At 38.2% G+C, this 18,809-nt stretch overlaps 1 protein-coding gene across 2 annotated transcripts in view; it reads left to right on the top strand.

Moving 5' to 3' along the window:
• The window catches only part of dmd (dystrophin), a 413,300-nt gene that overhangs the window by 282,353 nt on the left and 112,138 nt on the right, over positions 1–18,809 (top strand). For both annotated transcript variants that reach the window (XM_085802729.1, XM_085802740.1), the window contains 9 exons: positions 6,529–6,651; positions 8,657–8,829; positions 10,027–10,162; positions 11,069–11,244; positions 11,868–12,015; positions 12,996–13,121; positions 14,725–14,874; positions 16,348–16,446; positions 17,687–17,783. In XM_085802729.1, coding sequence (XP_085658855.1) covers positions 6,529–6,651; positions 8,657–8,829; positions 10,027–10,162; positions 11,069–11,244; positions 11,868–12,015; positions 12,996–13,121; positions 14,725–14,874; positions 16,348–16,446; positions 17,687–17,783 — 1,228 coding nt within the window. The remainder of the gene's footprint in view (positions 1–6,528; positions 6,652–8,656; positions 8,830–10,026; positions 10,163–11,068; positions 11,245–11,867; positions 12,016–12,995; positions 13,122–14,724; positions 14,875–16,347; positions 16,447–17,686; positions 17,784–18,809) is intronic.

The raw sequence follows: 18,809 nt of genomic DNA on the forward strand, positions 1-18,809 counted from the left end.
TAACTAACAAATGTGGGCATTCCTGTTTAAAATTTGATATAAAATCCCAAATCATTAGTTAAAGTTTAGGCTTTATAGGTAGGTTATATTTGGACATTTTATCACACTTTAATAAAATAAAATAAAAACAAAAAAACAAACAAATTGGTTTGAATTTCAAATGACATATGTGATAATGAGGAGAGAGAGGATTAATAATTCTCTAAAATCTGAGTGTTAAATATGGAGTTAATGGCAGCAGGTGGTTATCTTATCTTATCTTACCTTAGTTTATCTTATCTTACATTAGCTTAGTTTAATTTAGTTTAGTTTAGTTTATCTTAACTTAGTTTATCTTATTTTACCTTAGCTTAGATTAGTTTATCTTATCTTAACTTAGTTTATCTTATCTTACATTAGCTTATCTTAGATTAGTTTATCTTATCTTTATCTTATCTTAGATTAGTTTATCTTATCTTACATTAGCTTAGCTTAGTTTAGTTTATCTTAACTTAGTTAATCTTATCTTACATTAGCTTAGATTAGTTTAGTTTAGTTTAGTTTAGTTTATCTTAACTTAGTTTATCATATCTTACATTATCTTAGCCTATCTTAGTTAATTTAGCTTAATTTAGTTTAGTTTGTCTTAGGTGGGTTGGCTTACAAACAAGAGATTTATCCGCGTTGATATCTAACTCTAACTCTAAAGAAGACAAACATGAAATGTAGGGAAATAAACTTAAATCAAATCAGTTAAAGTCAATATTTTTTATACATTTTATATAAAACACTGAATTGTATATGTTTAATGTGTTAAAGCTTGATAGGCTAACTGTCATCAAATTGCATTGAAAAATTAGAAATCAATCTTTTCACCAACTAGCAAACAGGAGAAAATAGTGCAGTTTATGTCGACTAGTGGCAAAATGAACTTAGTGCTATACTGAGTTATTAGGGTTTGTGGAATTGAATTAAAATTAAGAACAGTGTATGAGTATGAGCATGTTGGGATATGTACATGTGGTTTGTATTATGAAAAACGTTAAGTTCCAAATAGGCAGACTGTATTTTTTAACTTTAATTATTAAGTAACAATATATATTATGCAAACTAACTCCCTACGTCATAAAGTTATGTCTGAGTCTGAGTTTAGTTTAGAAAGTTAGTGTAAATTGAAACCAGAATTTCCCTCCAATTAAAGTGTGAGTTGCTTTTTCTGTTTTTCTTTGCTGCATTCTCATTGACGTGTCTTCTGTGTACATGTGCAACACGTTCACATGTCTCGGTCTCATTGGTTTGCTCTGTGTCACCGCATGCCTACCTGCCGACCAATCACATTACACCCTCGCAGTTCCCCGATCTACCCGCCCCTGAAGATGTATGTATATGTGTATGATAGAGCCAATCACACCACATGATGTCAGCTGCTTGGACAAAATACATATCTGATTTCTTCTGAAGCCTTTTGACATCATTTTGACATAATGGAAGAAGAAAAGATTTAAAATTTAGAATAGTGATGTGGCAAAATTTTGATATCACAAAGATTATCAATCCCCCATTGGTCCAAATTTAGAAGCAAACACCAGAAATACACGAATATTTGTTCTGAGACTGAAGAACATTAAACATTTAAATTAGGGCCAATGGCGTGAATTATTGGAAATATCATAGAGAAATTTCTGGAAAAAAAGTGGTCCAATTTCTCCAAAAACGTTTAAACATTTCTAGGAAGAAGTGGTAAAAAAAATTCTCAAAAAAAAGTAAAAATTTTCTCTATAAGAAGTGGTCAAATTTCTCGTAAAGAATGTTAAAAATAAAGTAAAAATTGTTCTATTTTCAATTTGATCACTTTTTTTTACTTCTTAATCTCACAAATATGTCTTCCTAAGGATCAAATCTTTAAATAAATTGTTAAAGGGATAGTTCAACATTTTGGCAAACTGGCCCATCACCATAATCCCTATAGTCATAGCAGTAGGTTCGTTACCTTTAATTGTCAGTGCAAGCTGTTTTTAGAACGGCGGAGCAGAGCCGTGAGCTGCTCAGAGCTACGCTACGGAGGCTCATTATGGGATTTCTTGGTTTCCCTCATCAAACTCATCAAATACACAATCCAACAACTCCACAACGCTCTGGTGGACAAGTTGTGAGCTGCACATTCACCACGCTATGAGATAATAACACAACGTTACCAGACAGAGTTGTTTTAGAGGGAAATTCATGTAAAACTGCTGATGCACGTTGCCTTCAGGGACAGTTTTTCATCATCAGTCTCTGTATTTCCCTCTAAAACAACTCTGTGTGGTAACGTTGTGTTATTATCTCATAGCGTGGTGAATGTGCAGCTCACAACTTGTCCACCAGAGCGTTGTGGAGTTGTTGGATTGTGCATTTGATGAGTTTGATGAGGGAAACCTTTTTTTTTTCATTAGTATTATAAAAATAGCAGAAGGGGGTAGGACCAGTAAAGTTTTTAACTTCTTCTTACCCCTTTTGAACATGACATGACTTCTTTAGAGATGATGATAATTAATATACATTTATTCATTGTTTTTATTTTGTTTGTTTTGTTTTTACTCTTGACATGTTCAATAAAGAAATGAAAATGGAAAAAAAAAAATGAAACCAAGAAATCCCATAATGAGCCTCCGTAGCGTAGCTCTGAGCAGCTCACGGCTCTGCTCCGCCGTTCTAAAAACAGCTTGCACCGACAATTAAAGGTAACGAACCTACTGCTATGACTATAGGGATTATGGCAATGGGCCAGTTTGCCAAAATGTTGAACTATCCCTTTTAATACTACCATGATTTTACTGCTGGGTTGCTCTTCTTCATACTGCTCACCAAAATAAAAGCCTCAGTCAGATGTGTATTCAGTCCAAGTCGTGTAGCAGACAGAGAGCAGTAGACCACACAGGGCCGTAGTATAGGGGAGAAAGGTGATGATAACTCTAGGGGCCCAGCGCCCAGTGGGGCCCATAAAAAACCCCAGTAGTCTAATCTTTGTATGACTGATTTATTCTGCATAAGACCCTGACTAATACTCATAGTACACTGTAAAAACTCAACATCTTTCCAAGAATTTTTGTCTTATTTCTTGTCCAAATGTCTCATTTCTAGTGAAAACTAATCTCTTTCCACTTAAAATAAGACTCATCACCTAAAAATTAACTTGTTTTTAGATCATTTTCACTTGTTTCAAACAAATTTTCACTTGAAATAAGTAGAAAAATCTGCCAGTGAAAGTAAGTTTTTTGTGCTTGTAATAAGGAAGAAAAACTTGTTCCACTGTCAGATTTTTTCTACTTATTTCAAGTGAAAATCTGCTTGAAAGAAGTAAAAAGTGTCTAAAAACAAGCTACTTTTAATATGATCTGTCTTATTTTAAGTATAATGAGATTTGTTTTGACTAGAAATGACATTTTGACTAGAAATAAGACAAATATTCTTGCTAAGATACTTGAGTTTTTGCAGTGTAATGCTGCATTAGCATCAAAACAAAGTAGGCTAAATAATAAATGATAATACATACGTAGTCTAAGAAAAAAAAGTGGAAAAGTTAGGGGGAGGGGCCCACTTTAGTATTCTTTAAGGGGGCCCAGAATTCCTAGCAACGGCCCTGTGTACATGATGAGAAGGGGAGACATAGACACACATGTTAAAGTTGTGAGTCTCAGACAACGACGTCTGAACAACACAATACAACACAACACAATACAACAGACAAACATCCTGTTGAAAGTGAAACTCACTGACCTGGGACCTGCAGTGACTTTCCACACGGGTTATTATTGTTTTCACTGCCAGCTTGATGCAGTGGGAACAAGTCTCCCCCTCTCATTGTGTAGATCTGCAGTTAGCAGCTTGTGTGGTAAAACACAACGTAACAAAGGCTTCGAATGAGACATTTAGAGCAGAGTGCTCCTTTACTTAGACATTAGAAATACAGGTTTGCAATAGGAACATTCATCCCTGACTTTTAAAAGTAATGTTTTTTTTTCTTTTTTCCCCCGGGACTCCATTATTTTGAGTATTTTAAAGGGACAGTAGCATTTTTTTTAAAGTGTGGTTGTATGATCTACAAATAGCCCCTAAGTACTTTAATTGCAGTAGAAGACTCTCTGCACTCCTCCCGTTAGCAACGCCAGCCCATAATAGCCCTGCCCAGAGATTTACAACATACAGTGTTGTGAACAGACCCAAAGAAACGGCCTATTTTCACGGCCTAAAAGAGGTTTTACCTGAAAAAAAATACACAGTTCCATTGTTCACTATAATATAATTTTTGCTATTTGTAGATCATACAACCCCACTTTAAAAAAAATGCTACTATCCCTTTAAGTGAATGAAGTTGGACTGGTGGGAAGACTTCCAGACTCAAACTCTGGCCCAGACCTGGACAAATCACAACCACTCACTCCCAGTAAAACAAAAAAAACATTCAGCAGCAAAAGCCATTTCAAATTTAATAGTAAATCATCGAAATCCACCTTTAATTATTCAAAGTTACTTTAAGTTTCAAAAAGAAGAGCCACTGGACATTGGTATTGTCCAGTTGGGCCATCCCAGTCTAATCTAATAGTGTTTTATATCAGGATAAATGCTTGTTAACTGATGTGTAACATGATTTTCATGAATTAATCATTTCAAGAGTTTACTCATAATCAAAGTTCAGATAAGTTAAAATGAAGTAAAACAAAGAACATCTACATTCATTCATTAATTAATTGGACACTTACAAAACAAACCAAAAATTATATAATGTCTACGATTGAACTTTAAAAAAATAGTTTTCATTGCTCAAAGGGATAGTTCACCCAAAATTGAAATTTCCCTCATGATCTCCTCCCCCTCATGTCGACTAAGAGCTGGGAGAATTTTCCTAATGGTTAATAATGGTTGTGAATGGTGCTCACTTTTCTTGGTCCAAAAAGACACACCAAAAAACATCCAAATACCTCCATGCTGCTCGTCTGTAATGTCCGTCTTGTATTGAAGCCCCAACATGAGAAATTGTCCTGAAAAACATTAAATAAGTCTATATTTTAAGCTTGTTTGTAGCGGAAGCTCCCAGTGTCTCATGTCGGGGCTTCAATACCAGAGGGACATTACAGACGAGCAGCATGGAGGTATCTGGATGTTTTTTGGTGTGTCTTTTTGGACCAAGAAAAGTGAGCACCATTCACAACCATTATTAACCATTAGGAAAATTCTCCCAGCTCTTAGTCGACATGAGGGTGAGTAGATAATGAGTGAAGTTTGAATTTTGGGTGAACTATCCCTTTAAAGTTTAGAATTTGTCATTTTCATATAGGATGTCTACTGTTGTTACATCTTCCTAGGTTTCATTGATCAAAGTTTACAGTTCATCGTCTATAAACATCTACATTAAATAGGTCATATTAACATTTTTTATATTTTATTTCACACTACAAAAAAAAAATCCTTTGCTTTACTATTGATCTTGAAGACATTTTCTTAAAAAAAATAAAAAAAAATAAAAAAAGACGGGTCCCAGATCAGTACTATTAGTCCAGGCAATTTAGCTCATTTTGGACCCAAAAATAGAACTAATTGTAACAGAATGTTTTTCACCAACATCATTTCTATGAGGTGTCCAGGACAACATACTAAAAGTCCTAAGAAATCCTAGTTGGGGAAATATGTTTAATTCTCATCATTATTTACTGTATAAAGTCTATGGTGCTGACAACAATACACCCCAATGGGGCTATTTTTTCCCTTTACTGCTACCACAATGAAACTTTACATGATGAAAGTATCTATGAAATGTAACATTTTTTGTATTACAAGTTTCTTTGAAAATGAATTTGAATATGCAAATGAGCAATACACTAATGGAATATGCCCAAAATACACCCGAATAGGCTTATTTTCTTCCTTTACTCCTACCACAATGAAACTTTACACAATAAAAGTATACATGAAAAGTAACATTTCTGTATTTGAAGTGTGATTGTGGTAGGAGTAAAGGAAGAAAATAAGCCTATTCGGGTGTATTTTGGGCATATTCCATTAGTGTATTGCTCATTTGCATATTCAAATTCATTTTCCAAGAAACTTGTAATACAAAAAATGTTACTTTTAATGTCTATTTTCATTGTGTAAAGTTTCATTGTGATAGCAGTAAAGGGAAAAAATAGCCCCATTGGGGTGTATTGTTGTCAGCACCATAGACTTTATACAGGAAATAATGATGAGAATTAAACATATTTCCCCAACTAGGATTTCTTAGGACTTTTAGTATGTTGTTCTAGACACCTCATAGAAATGATGGATGGTGAAAAACATTCTGTGACAATTAGTCTGTCGGAAAACGCTATTTTGCCTGGACTATAGGCTATTACATGTTGCTTGGTAACAGCTTTTAACACACGTGGCAAATAATGATTTATCTGTATATTATGGAAGCAGCGTTTTTGTCTTTTTCTGATCGACCTGTCTTCTTTGTGTGTTGTTTCCTCCTCCTTTTTCTCTCTCTCTCTCTCTCTCTCTCTCTGTGTGTGTGTGTGTGTGTGTTTGCAGGACTACCTGGCCGAGCTGCAGGTGTTGCTGCGCTCCGTCTCAGAAACAGACTTCAAGCTGAACTCTCCTGAGTACTGGCCGGCTGCGTATTACAACCTGCCTCAGCAGGAGCACTGCCTGAAGGTCAGCAGGGTTTTATTATGTCTTTCTGTCTGGAAAAGACTCACACAATCACACAAAGCTTCTCTGAAAATATTATATATACAACAGGGAACCAGAGGGATTAGTGGTTTTTCAGTGAAATGTACTTATGTCAGGGTATCCGCGGGGTCTTGAAAAGTAGGTGATAAATCAATTTTGGGGAAATGAAGACCCTTAAAAAGTATTAAAAAGTCTTTTCACGACTTTATAAAGTCTTAAATTTTGAAGGTATTTTTTCAGAATTAGCTGTCCAAGAGTTTGAGTCCTAAAAAACATTGTAAAAGTGTGTGAATTTATTCATTTTTAAAAAACAAAGATGAACCGGTACATAAAAAAAGAAAAGAAGATAGTTTTTTTTTGTTTTTTGAGAGTGGAGCAATGTTTTTTTTTTTTGATAAACTTTGCCTTTATTTCTTATCCCAGCCTATTGTGAATTCTGTTGTATCATAGTGGTCTATAGACTTTATCACAAACTAAAACTGTTTCGTTAAAAGTGTCACTGATGTAAATGTTTACAGCTTGAAGTGGCGGTGAGGTGTTGAAAAATATTGAGACGGTCTTGAAAAAGTCTTTAAAAGGTTTTAAAATTAACTTCAAGATTCCTGTATAAACCCTGTATGTAATATCTGTGTAGTAAAAACACTGGCTTTAAAACCATTACAAAAACTACAGCAGCATATTACTTTCACCTTAAACACATATTTATATAGGGATTTGTATTTTTGTTAACACTTTACAATAAGGGTCCCTTAATGAAGGTTAGTTAGTAGTGATACACCAAAAAAAAATGTAATAATAAGATTGTAATATGTGTAAAATATATGAATGTTTAAGCAATATTACCCGAGAGGGTGTGCTTTAACGTCATTTGAGGTGCGGACCTCGGCGCAAGCGCCTCGGTCCTGACCGCATCACCGAAGTGCTCAAATTACGTTAAAGCACACCCTCGAGGGTAATATTGCGAATAATACAACAATTACCAACAAAATAAAGCGTATAATTAAATAAATATTCATGTTGATGGACGTTTTGCTCTCAAAATTTAAAGTCTTTTGCGAGTGTGCTTCCCGTTTCCATGGAAATAAATGGGGTCTGACTAATAACTGAAACACAATCAGTCACGTCAGTAGACTCCTATGTGTAATGGAACGTAGTTCACCTCTACAGCAAATAGTCCGACCCTTAGTAACGACCTAGCAACAGAAATGATTTTCTAGTCCCAGATGAGTGAACTCTGAGCTGACGTTCATGTTTTAACGCGGTCTCTGACTTTCCCCAACTAAATCAACACCGCACAAACTCGCACAAGTTATAACAAAGATACCGTTTTTTTCCTTTCACAGATGTGGCTTCTACAACCGCAAACTCGCATGTAAATGAAGTTATAGCGCCGTGTCGCCGACACAGCTGATAGAGAAAGACAAACGATTACTCCAGATTATTTAAAAGCCCAAAAGGTGCCAGCAAGAGAGAGGGAGAGAGAAACATACAGGTCATCACCTCCGTTTTATCCAATGAAATATTCAGCTCCAGGCCATATTTTAAAAAACATATTCACCGCGATCACAACTCGTGTCTCTCCGACTTTGTAACGTTACACACATGGGAGGGAGACAATCCTCTCAGCTGTAACGGGGAAGTTTACAATATATTAACAAAAAATAAAATAACATGATTGTTCTATAAATGTGACTTTGGCAGCTGTCAGGAACAACCTACAGGAGGTCAGTGTAGTTTGTGATTTATTTTCACGAGTAAGTTAATAAATGACATTTTTTTAAATAAAAGGGGGAAAATCCATGTTGCCATGGAGATGTGTAAACAACATGACATGGCGAAGTAATATTTTCAGTGATGAGTCAGCCGTGCTGTAATGCTGATTTGAGCACGTTCTAAATGTCTTATTGACCAATCAGATTGCTTGGTCGGAACTACTTGTTGTATAATTTACAATCATAGTACAACTGACAAACTGATTGTTGTGCAGGATGTGAAGGGGCGGATGGAGCAGCTGCAGGGCTCGGTGGGGGGGGCCCTGGCCCAGCGGGGGGAGATGGTGGGGGGGGCGCGGCCCCTCGAGGCCCAGAAGATCCAGGAGACCGCCACGCTCCTCAACACCAACTGGGACAAGCTCAACAAGCTCTACCACGACAGACTCAAGTAAGTCCGTTAGCATCAGTTAGCATCAGTTAGCATCCAGTCGGCCAATCATGTGACAGCAGTGAAAATCGTACAAATACTGCAAATATAGAGAAATGTCAAGTTAATATTCTCATTAAACATTAGACGGGGGGAAAAGGGGCTTTTATGATGAGATGTTGGATGGATCTCTGAAACTTTCATCAGTAGAACAGTGAGTTCAGTCAACTTGAGTAAGTGTTGTACCCAGTATAGGACGAATCTCCTCGTTGTTTACAACTACTTCCTGGTAGAAAACCAGCATGAGAACAATAGTGACGGACGAGAGTTTCTCTATATTTATCTACTTTTTCATGTCACTATATCACCGTTTAGACTAATCTGATGTTTGTAAAGTTTATAAAACCAATGATTGGACAAACATTACTATTTACGTGTGCACATTTTTGTAATTAGTCATGGTTATCGTAGATTAGCCGGGCTAACGGTTAGCTACCTGTTTAACTTTAATAACTCAGTGACTCAATAAACGCTCCATGAAAAAATATTTTCTCCAGCGGATATCTGAGTTCCAACATGACTGAGCTAACTGGAGTAGTTTCATGTGGTGTCCCACAACGGGAGGGTTTTAACAGCTGACGTCCTGCTGTTAGCTTAGCTACTGCTGTTAGCTTAGCTACCGTTAGCTTAGCTACCGTTAGCTGTCCCTGTCAGCTGAGCCACTGATGCTTTCTAGACACTGTGATTCCCCCAAACTGAATAAATACAACACATAGCAACACAAAACACACACACAGAAATAGTAATGTTTCTTCAATCATTTCAGATTTGTCTAAACGGTGATAGGGCCTGAAAAATATGATATATAGCTAAACTCTCGTTCGTTACTATTGATCTCATTCACATTACAGCTGGTTTTCTACCCGGAAGTAGAATGTAAACAACAAGGAGATTCGGTCTATAGTTTACCTTTAGGAAATGAAACAAGTGAAGTTGATTTGAGTTAAATTAAATTAAGTTAAGCTAGGCTCAGCTAGGCTCAGCTAGGCTAGGCTAAGGTGACCTAACTTAAGCTAGGTTCAGTCTGGTTAGGCTAGGCTAAGTTAAGATAAACTAAGTTAAAGGGATCGTTCAACATTTTGGTAAATTGGCCCATTGCCATAACCCCTGTGGTCATAGCAGTAGGTTCGTTACCTTTAATTGTGTGTGTGTATCAAGGCGTTGGCAGGAGTGCGACTCCAAGTGGCAGAAGTTCACGTCGGAGCAGAAGGCCGTGGAGGAGTGGCTGAACGAGGCCGAGGGCGTTCTGAAACAGGCCGAGAGCGACCCGGCAGCACAAAGACAGAATCTCAGGGTAACACACACTACACACAACCAGACACACAACACACAACCAGACACACAACCAGGGCCGTACAGAGGAGAAAGGTGGTGATAACTCTAGGGGCCCAGCGCCCAGTGGGGCCCATAAAAAACCCCAGTAGTCTAATCTTTGTATGACTGATTTATTCTGCATGAGACCCTGACTAATACTCATAGTACACTGTAAAAACTCAACATCTTTCCAAGAATATTTGTCTTATTTCTTGTCCAAATGTCTCATTTCTAGTCAAAACTAATCTCTTTCCACTTAAAATAAGACTCATCACCTAAAAATTAACTTGTTTTTAGATCATTTTCACTTATTTCAAACAAATTTTCACTTGAAATAAGTAGAAAAATCTGCCAGTGAAAGTAAGTTTTTTGTGCTTGTTAAAAGGAAGAAAAACTTGCTCCATTATCAGATTTTTCTACTTATTTCAAGTGAAAATCTGCTTGAAAGAAGTAAAAAGTGTCTAAAAACAAGCTACTTTTAATGTGATGAGTCTTATTTTAAGTAGAATGAGATTTGTTTTGACTAGAAATGACATTTTGACTAGAAATAAGACAAATATTCTTGGTAAGATACTTGAGTTTTTGCAGTGTAATGCTGCATTAGCATCAAAACAAAGTAGGCTAAATAAAAAACGATAATACATACGTAGTCTAAGAAAAAAAAAACTGGAAAAGTTAGGGGGAGGGGCCCACTTTAGTATTCTTTAAGGGGGCCCAGAATTCCTAGCAACGGCCCTGGACACAAGCATTTCCAACAAGCTAAACACAGGACGTTGCTTCTTTGATTCTTGAAAGATGGTGCGTTCACTGTCTGTATTTATATATCGGGCCTGTGTGTGTGTGTGTGTGTGTGTGTGTGTGTGTGTGTGTGTGTGTGTGTGTGTAGGACCTGACCGAGGCCATCCCCGTCCAGGAGGGGGCGCTGGGCCGGGTCAACGCGGCCGGTGAAGACATCGGCCAGCTGAGCACGCCGGACGACGCCGCGCGGCTTCGAACGCAGCTCAAGCTGCTCAACACTCGCTGGGTCGACGCCTGTCAGCTGCTCAACCAGCACAAGAGGAGGTGTGTGTGTGTGTGTGTGTGTGTGTGTGTGTGTTTTAAACCTCTTTCACTCACACTAAAAAATGTTGGGTTATCTCTGTAACCCAATTTCTGAGTTTTTGGTGTTGAGTTAAATTAAAATAAAGTTGTTTTTCCAGAGTGTAACCCATTTTCAGGGTTATAGGGCTATGAATTTAACCCAATTCCTGGGTTGCGCAAGTAATTGGGTTATTTTTCAGTGAGTAACCCATTTGTTGGGTTCAGGGTTGGGTAATTCTGTGACTTAACCGGCCGGTTCATTTGAAAAATGCTGTCCACGCACTACAACATTGGGTTATTTTTAACCCAACTATTGGGTCGAGCAAGTGCTTTATACACGACCCAATAGTTGGGTTAAAAATAACCCAACATTGTAGTTAGCATAACCCAACTCTTGGGTTGAATATTCAACCCAAAAATTTGGTCAGAAAGATTAACCCAGTGACTTGACTTGCCCAAAGAAAAATGACTTGAGACTTGCACATGTGTGACTTGGTCCCATGTCTGGCCCTACTCATTGGCCCTACTCATCGGTCCGTCTCATCGGTCCGTCTCATCGGTCCGTCTCATCGGTGCGTCTCATTGGTCTGTCTGGGTCCCTGCAGGTCCAGCGAGGCGAGGACAGCAGCCATGGAGCTGCAGGACGACCTGGGCTCCATGCTGAACTGGCTGCACCAGGCCGAGGACGTCCTGGCCGTTCCCCTGCAGCCGGCAGACACACAGCACATCAGAGACACGCTGAGCAGAGTCCAGGTACTGACCACACCTACACCTACACCGTGTGTCTGTTAAAGGGAGAGTTCACCCAGAATTCAAATTTCACTTTACATGATCTCCTCCCCCTCATGTGGACTGAGGGCTGGGAGAAGTTTCAGAGTCCTCCGTGGCTTCTCTGAGTTACAGGGGGTCTCGGCGTAGCAGTGCATGTCCATATAACGGTTGCAAATGGATACCAACTGTCTTCGTAACAAAAAGACACACCAAAAAACATCCAAATACCTCCATGCTGCTCGTATGTAATGTCCCTCTGGTATTGAAGCCCCGAAATGCGAAATTGTTCCGAAAAACATTAAATAAGTCTATACAATTTCTCATGTCGGGGCTTCAATACAAGAGGGACATTACAGACGAGCAGCATGGAGGTATCTGGATGTTTTTTGGTGTGTCTTTTTGGACGAAGAAAGTTGGTATCCATTGACAACCATCATATGGACAAATACACTGCAAAAACTTGACATCTTTCCAAGAATATTTGTCTTATTTCTTGTCCAAATGTCTCATTTCTAGTCAAAACTAATCTCTTTCCACTTAAAATAAGACTCATAACCTAAAAATTAACTTGTTTTTAGATCATTTTCACTTGTTTGAAACTAATTTTCACTTGAAATAAGTAGAAAAATCTGCCAGTGAAAGCAAGTTTTTTGTGTTTGTAATAAGAAAGAAAAACTTGCTCCACTACCAGATTTTTCTACTTATTTCAAGTGAAAATCTGCTTGAAAGAAGTAAAAAGTGTCTAAAAACAAGCTGCTTTTTAATGTGATGAGTCTTATTTTAAGTATAATTAGATTAGGTTTGACTAGAAATAAGACAAATATTCTTGGTAAGACTTTGAGTTTTTGCAGTGTAATGCTATGCCGAGACCCCCTGTAAATTTGAAATTTGGGTGAACTATCCCTTTAATACACTATCCGATACAGAGGGGACGGTTCAGTATGTGAGGTTTTGTGTCTCAGGCTCGTGTGGAGGAGCTTCCTGCTAAGACGGCGGCAGTAGAGGACCTGAACAACAGGACCAAGCTGATCTCTCTTCCTGTGGACAAACAGAAGGACATCAGGGTCGTCAACACCCGCTGGTCTCAGGTCAGATTCACTCATTAGTGACTCATGCTGATCAATACTCCAGAGTAGTTATTTTTATAAAAACTGTCCCTGAAGGCAACGTGCATCAGTGGTTTTACATGTATTTCCCTCTAAAACAACTCTGTGTGGTAACGTTGTGTTATTATCTCATAGCGTGGTGAATGTGCAGCTCACAACTTGTCCACCAGAGCGTTGTGGAGTTGTTGGATTGTGTATTTGATGAGTTTGATGATGAGTTTGAAACCAAGAAATCCCATAATGAGCCTCCGTAGCGTAGCTCTGAGCAGCTCACGGCTCTGCTCCGCCGTTCTAAAAACAGCTTGCACCGACAATTAAAGGTAACGAACCTACTGCTATGACTATAGGGGTTATAATGGGAATGAGCCAACTTGCCAAAAATGTTGAACTATCCCTTTAAATGTAGGTCAGATCACATTAAATGGTCAATTAATGCAGAAAAGAGTTCACATACTTTATGTAGAGCTGGGAAGGAGCCTGAATGTCACTTACACTAAACTTTAGGGGTGGGATTTTTGAATTTCTTTTTGAATTTTGAATTTTTTGAATATTGTGCAATGTGCATTTGTTCGCCTTTTTTCCATCCAGAGAGTCCAGGTTTTGAAAAGGGTTTAAGTTCACTTTATAATGGAGTATGTTCATTTATAGGCTTCTACAGTGTTTGTGTGCAGATAAATGTTAAAGGGATAGTTCAACATTTTGGCAAATTGGCCCATTGCCATAATTGCTATAGTCATAGCAGTAGGTTCATTACCTTTAATTGTAGGTGTAAGCTATTTTCAGTACGGCGGAGCGCAGCAGCTGGCTGCTCAGAGCTACGCTATGGAGGCTAAGGGAATTTCTTGGTTTCCCTCATTAAACTCATCAAATTCAACATCCCAAAACTCCACAGCGCTTTTGTAGACAAGTTGTGACCTGCACAACCACCACGCTATGAGATAATGACGGAACGATACGAAACGGAGCCGTTTTCGAGGTAAATTCATACAAAACCGCTGATGCGCGTTGCGTTCAGGGACAGTTTTTCAGCAAGCAGTCTCCGTATTTACCCTGTATTTACCTCGAAAACGGCTCCGTTTCGTATCGTTCCGTCATTATCTCATAGCGTGGTGGTTGTGCAGCTCACAACTTGTCTACAAAAGCGCTGTGGAGTTTTTGGATGTTGAATTTGATGAGTTTAATGAGGGAAACCAAGAAATTCCCTTAGCCTCCATAGCGTAGCTCTGAGCAGCCAGCTGCTGCGCTCCGCCGTACTGAAAATAGCTTACACCTACAATTAAAGGTAATGAACCTACTGCTATGACTATAGCGATTATGGCAATGGGCCAATTTGCCAAAATGTTGAACTATCCCTTTAAAAATGCTAAAGACTAAAAATCCAGAGAATCTACAATATTGTAGAATCACAATTTGAATCGAATCACCATCCAAAAGATCGTAGAAGAATCGAATCGGGAGAAAAGCGTATCGACCCAGCCCTACTGAACTTCCTACCTGTAGTTGTTGTTGCCCAGACCTTTAGCTACAGTATGTAACCATGGCGACGTCCAGTATGTAACCATGGCGACTCTCTGTGGTGGTCCAGGTGTCCAAGGCTCTGCCGGAGCGGCAGCTGGAGATGGAGGCTCTGCTGAAGCAGCTGCAGCAGCTGCAGGCTCAGCTGGACCAGCTGTCTGCCTGGGCCTCCAGGACCAGAACCACCCTGGAGCAGAGCCCCGAGGGGGGGGCAGCCAGGGTAACACACACACACACACACACACACACACACACACACACACACACACACACACACACACACATACACACACACACACACACACACACGCACACACACACACACACACACACACACACACACACACACACACACACACACATACACACACACACACACACACACACACGCACACACACACACACACATTTCTAATTCTAATAAAACACATAACAAAGACAGTTTAAGATGAATTATGCTTAGTCACTTTAAAATATAAATGACTGTGTAATAAAAATCAATTTTTAATTTGAATTTTTAAATTTCAATTCTACAACAAAGTATTAGGGCCACATTGACAAATAAAAAAATCACAAACTTAGAGAATAAAGTCGTAAATTTACGACTTTATTCTCGTAAATTTACGACTTTATTCTCGTAAATTTACGACTTTATTCTCGTAATGTTATGACTTTATTCTCGTAAATTTACGACTTTATTCTCGTAAATGTACGACTTTATTCTCGTAAATTTACAACTTTATTCTTGTAATGTTATGACTTTATTCTCGTAAATGTACGACTTTATTCTCGTAATGTCATGACTTTATTCTCGTAAATTTACAACTTTATTCTCGTAAATGTACGACTTTATTCTCGTAATGTTATGACTTTATTCTCGTAAATGTACGACTTTATTCTCGTAATGTTATGACTTTATTCTCGTAAATTTACAACTTTATTCTCGTAATGTTATGACTTTTTTCTCGTACGAAATTTACAACTTTATTCATGTAAATTTACAACTTTATTCTCGTAAATGTACGACTTTATTCTCGTAAATTTACGACTTTATTCTCGTAAATTTACGACTTTATTCTCGTAAATGTACAACTTTATTCATGTAAATTTACAACTTTATTCTCGTAAATTTATGACTTTATTCTTGAAGTCTTGAAGTTTTTTTCTCAATGTGGCCCTAATACTCCGTCGTACGATTTTAATTTTAATTTAAAGATAAATGAGACACATAACAACACATGCCTTATTAACCACTCGAAATTAGGGGGGGGGGCGATACGGCAAAAATATCATATCACGATTTTTAAAAAATAAAATAACGATCTCGATTTTATCACGATCTTAAATCAAAAATTGAAAAACAGACAATTTAGGTCAAAGAGCCTTTCTGAACAGATTTTAATGGGCTCTATGCACAGCTCCACTACTTCCTGAATTTAAGGCAGCTCTTTTACTTCCTGTCTTACATTATTGGACAAACTGATGAATCCAGGTGTGTCTGAGTCGTCACAATGGTCAGACACACCTGGATTAATCAGTTTGGGAGTTGCCTTTCAGAAATTCAGGAAGTAGTGGAGCTGTACATAGAGCCCATTTAAATATCTAATCCTTCACCATCTAATATCGTCATATCGCCCAGCCCTACTCGAAATGAAAACAAATGACTGATTCTGTCTTGACTGAATGTCTCCAGATCATTGAGGAGGTGCAGATGAAGCAACCGGAGGTGGAGTTGGTTTTAGAGCGTGCGGATCAACTGTATAAGGAAACCCCACCCGGCCAGGCTGACAAGGTGAGTAAATTCAACTATCAACTCTTCTTCTTACTTAAAGTGATACGCCAACATTTCTTTTTTTCGTGTCTTGCCTCACTCCTGAGTCCATGACCAGCAGATAGACACCATCCTTTCCACTGTGCGTGCAGTAACCATGGAGATAGAGCCGTATCGCCGTAATTAGCTTAGCTTAAACACTGGAAGTGTATGGGTAGTGTTAGCCTGCCTCCACCTAAAGTCGCTAATTAGCTTAGCTCAAACACTGGAAGTGTATGGGTAGTGTTAGCCTGCCTCCTAGCTGAGCTGAAATCAGCAGTCAGAAGCTGATTTCATTTTAGCTCTAAACTCTGTAAATATATCACTTTATCCACATTTCAAACATGTTTAGGTGAGAAAGTAGCCGTTTAGATCAGCAGTGTGTCGTTAATTTGTCTAAATACCAGCTGTTTACTATTTTGTTGGGACGAATTCAGCGCTACTCAAGCTAGCCGTTGTGACCAACGCACTTCTGGTTACTTTCACAAAATAAAACACCCGTTGCCCTTTACATACAGAAAACCACGAGGATAGAATCTGTGCTTTTACTTTGAAATAGGAAGCTAACCTACCCTCGATGTAGCTAGCTTGAACCAAAATAAAGCGTCTTTGCTTGAACCCTCCGTTTTGACCGATCTGGTCCCGTTAGCGGCATTTGACCGCTCAAGATGCCTTACCGGAGAGTTTTGTCAGCTCTGAGACGAAGATCGGTCCGTTTAGAGTTGCTGAAGAGTTTCTCTGATGACTTTAGGTGGAGGCAGGCTAACACTACCCATACACTTCCAGTGTTTGAGCTAAGCTAGGCTAACACTACCCATACACTTCCAGTGTTTGAGCTAAGCTAGGCTAACACTACCCATACACTTCCAGTGTTTGAGCTAAGCTAATTAGTGACTTTAGGTGGAGGCAGGCTAACACTACCCATACACTTCCAGTGTTTGAGCTAAGCTAATTAGCGACTTTAGGTGGAGGCAGGCTAACACTACCCATACACTTCCAGTGTTTGAGCTAAGCTAATTACGGCGATACGGCTCTATCTCCCTTGTTACTGCACGCACAGTGGAAAGGATGGTGTCTATCTGCTGGTCATGGACTCAGGAGTGAGGCAATAATCTGTCCTGCAACAAAAGTTCTCCTCTATTTCACAGTAGGTTTTCCCCAGCCAAAGATGCCCTATCAAAATAAAAGCCTTTTGTTGTGTGTGTGTGTGTTTGCGTGGCAGGTGAAGTGCGTCCAGCTGAGAGAAGACTGGACCATCATCCTGGAGCTGCTGCGGCAGCATCAAGAACGACTGGCGCTGCTGGCGTCCAGAAAAACCAGTAAGACTTCCTGTTTTTTGTTTTGTTTTTTTGAATATTTTATTTTCACTTTTTTACATTTTTTACAAAAAATAGAAGGAAGAAAAAAAATCACACAACGACCTACATACAAAATAGGCATACACCACCTGACATTGTTAAATGAAATAAATGAAGTAAGAAAAGTAAAGACAAAGGCTATATGAGGATATATACTATAAGCAAAGTCGCCTTCTGTCTCAGACTTCCTGTTTTACACAAGCTGTGATATTTATTGATTTTTTTTTATTTTTTTTTACTTAAGTTTTTGTCTCAGTTTCATTTTTCAACAGAAAGTGATATTAAGAAGGACGTATAACAATCAGGACAAAACAAAAGGAAGCGAAACAACAATAACAAAAGAGAAAAGAAAAGAATTACAACGGAGTATCAGGGCCACATTGACAAATAAAAAAAATCACAAATTACGACTTTATTCTCTATAAAGTCGTAAATGTATGACTTTATTCTCGTAATGTTATGACTTTTTTCTTGTAGGAAATGTACGACTTTATTCTCATAAATTTACGACTTTATTCTCGTAATGTTATGACTTTTTTCTCGTAGGAAATGTACAACTTTATTCTCGTAAATGTACGACTTTATTCTCATTGAAAAATTGACTTTGAGAATAAAGTCGTAAATTTACGAGAATAAAGTTACGACTTTATTCTCAAAATCTGTGTTTTTTTTTCTCGATGTGGCCCTAATACTCCATCGTAAAAAATAGATACACAAGTACATATACATTTTCTGTGTGTTTCCAACAAATATATATGTGAAATTTATTTTGCATTTTTTATTTTCCTTTCTTTTCTGATCATATCTCTTTTTCTACATTCATATAACATCACTACAGAATGAATATCTGAAAGCCCAGGTTGTCCTGAAAAAAAGGATGTCGATTACTTGATGCATTACAGGGCCGAGGTTTTACAAGCAGTGATACACAAAGAGACCAGGCAAGAGAAATACAGAAGAAAATGCACAGACTCTGAAGGGTTAAAA

The sequence above is a fragment of the Trachurus japonicus genome, chromosome 2 (genome assembly GCF_045865225.1).
Source record: "Trachurus japonicus isolate A0001 chromosome 2, Traja_1.0".
NCBI classification, from domain to species: Eukaryota; Metazoa; Chordata; class Actinopteri; order Carangiformes; family Carangidae; genus Trachurus; species Trachurus japonicus.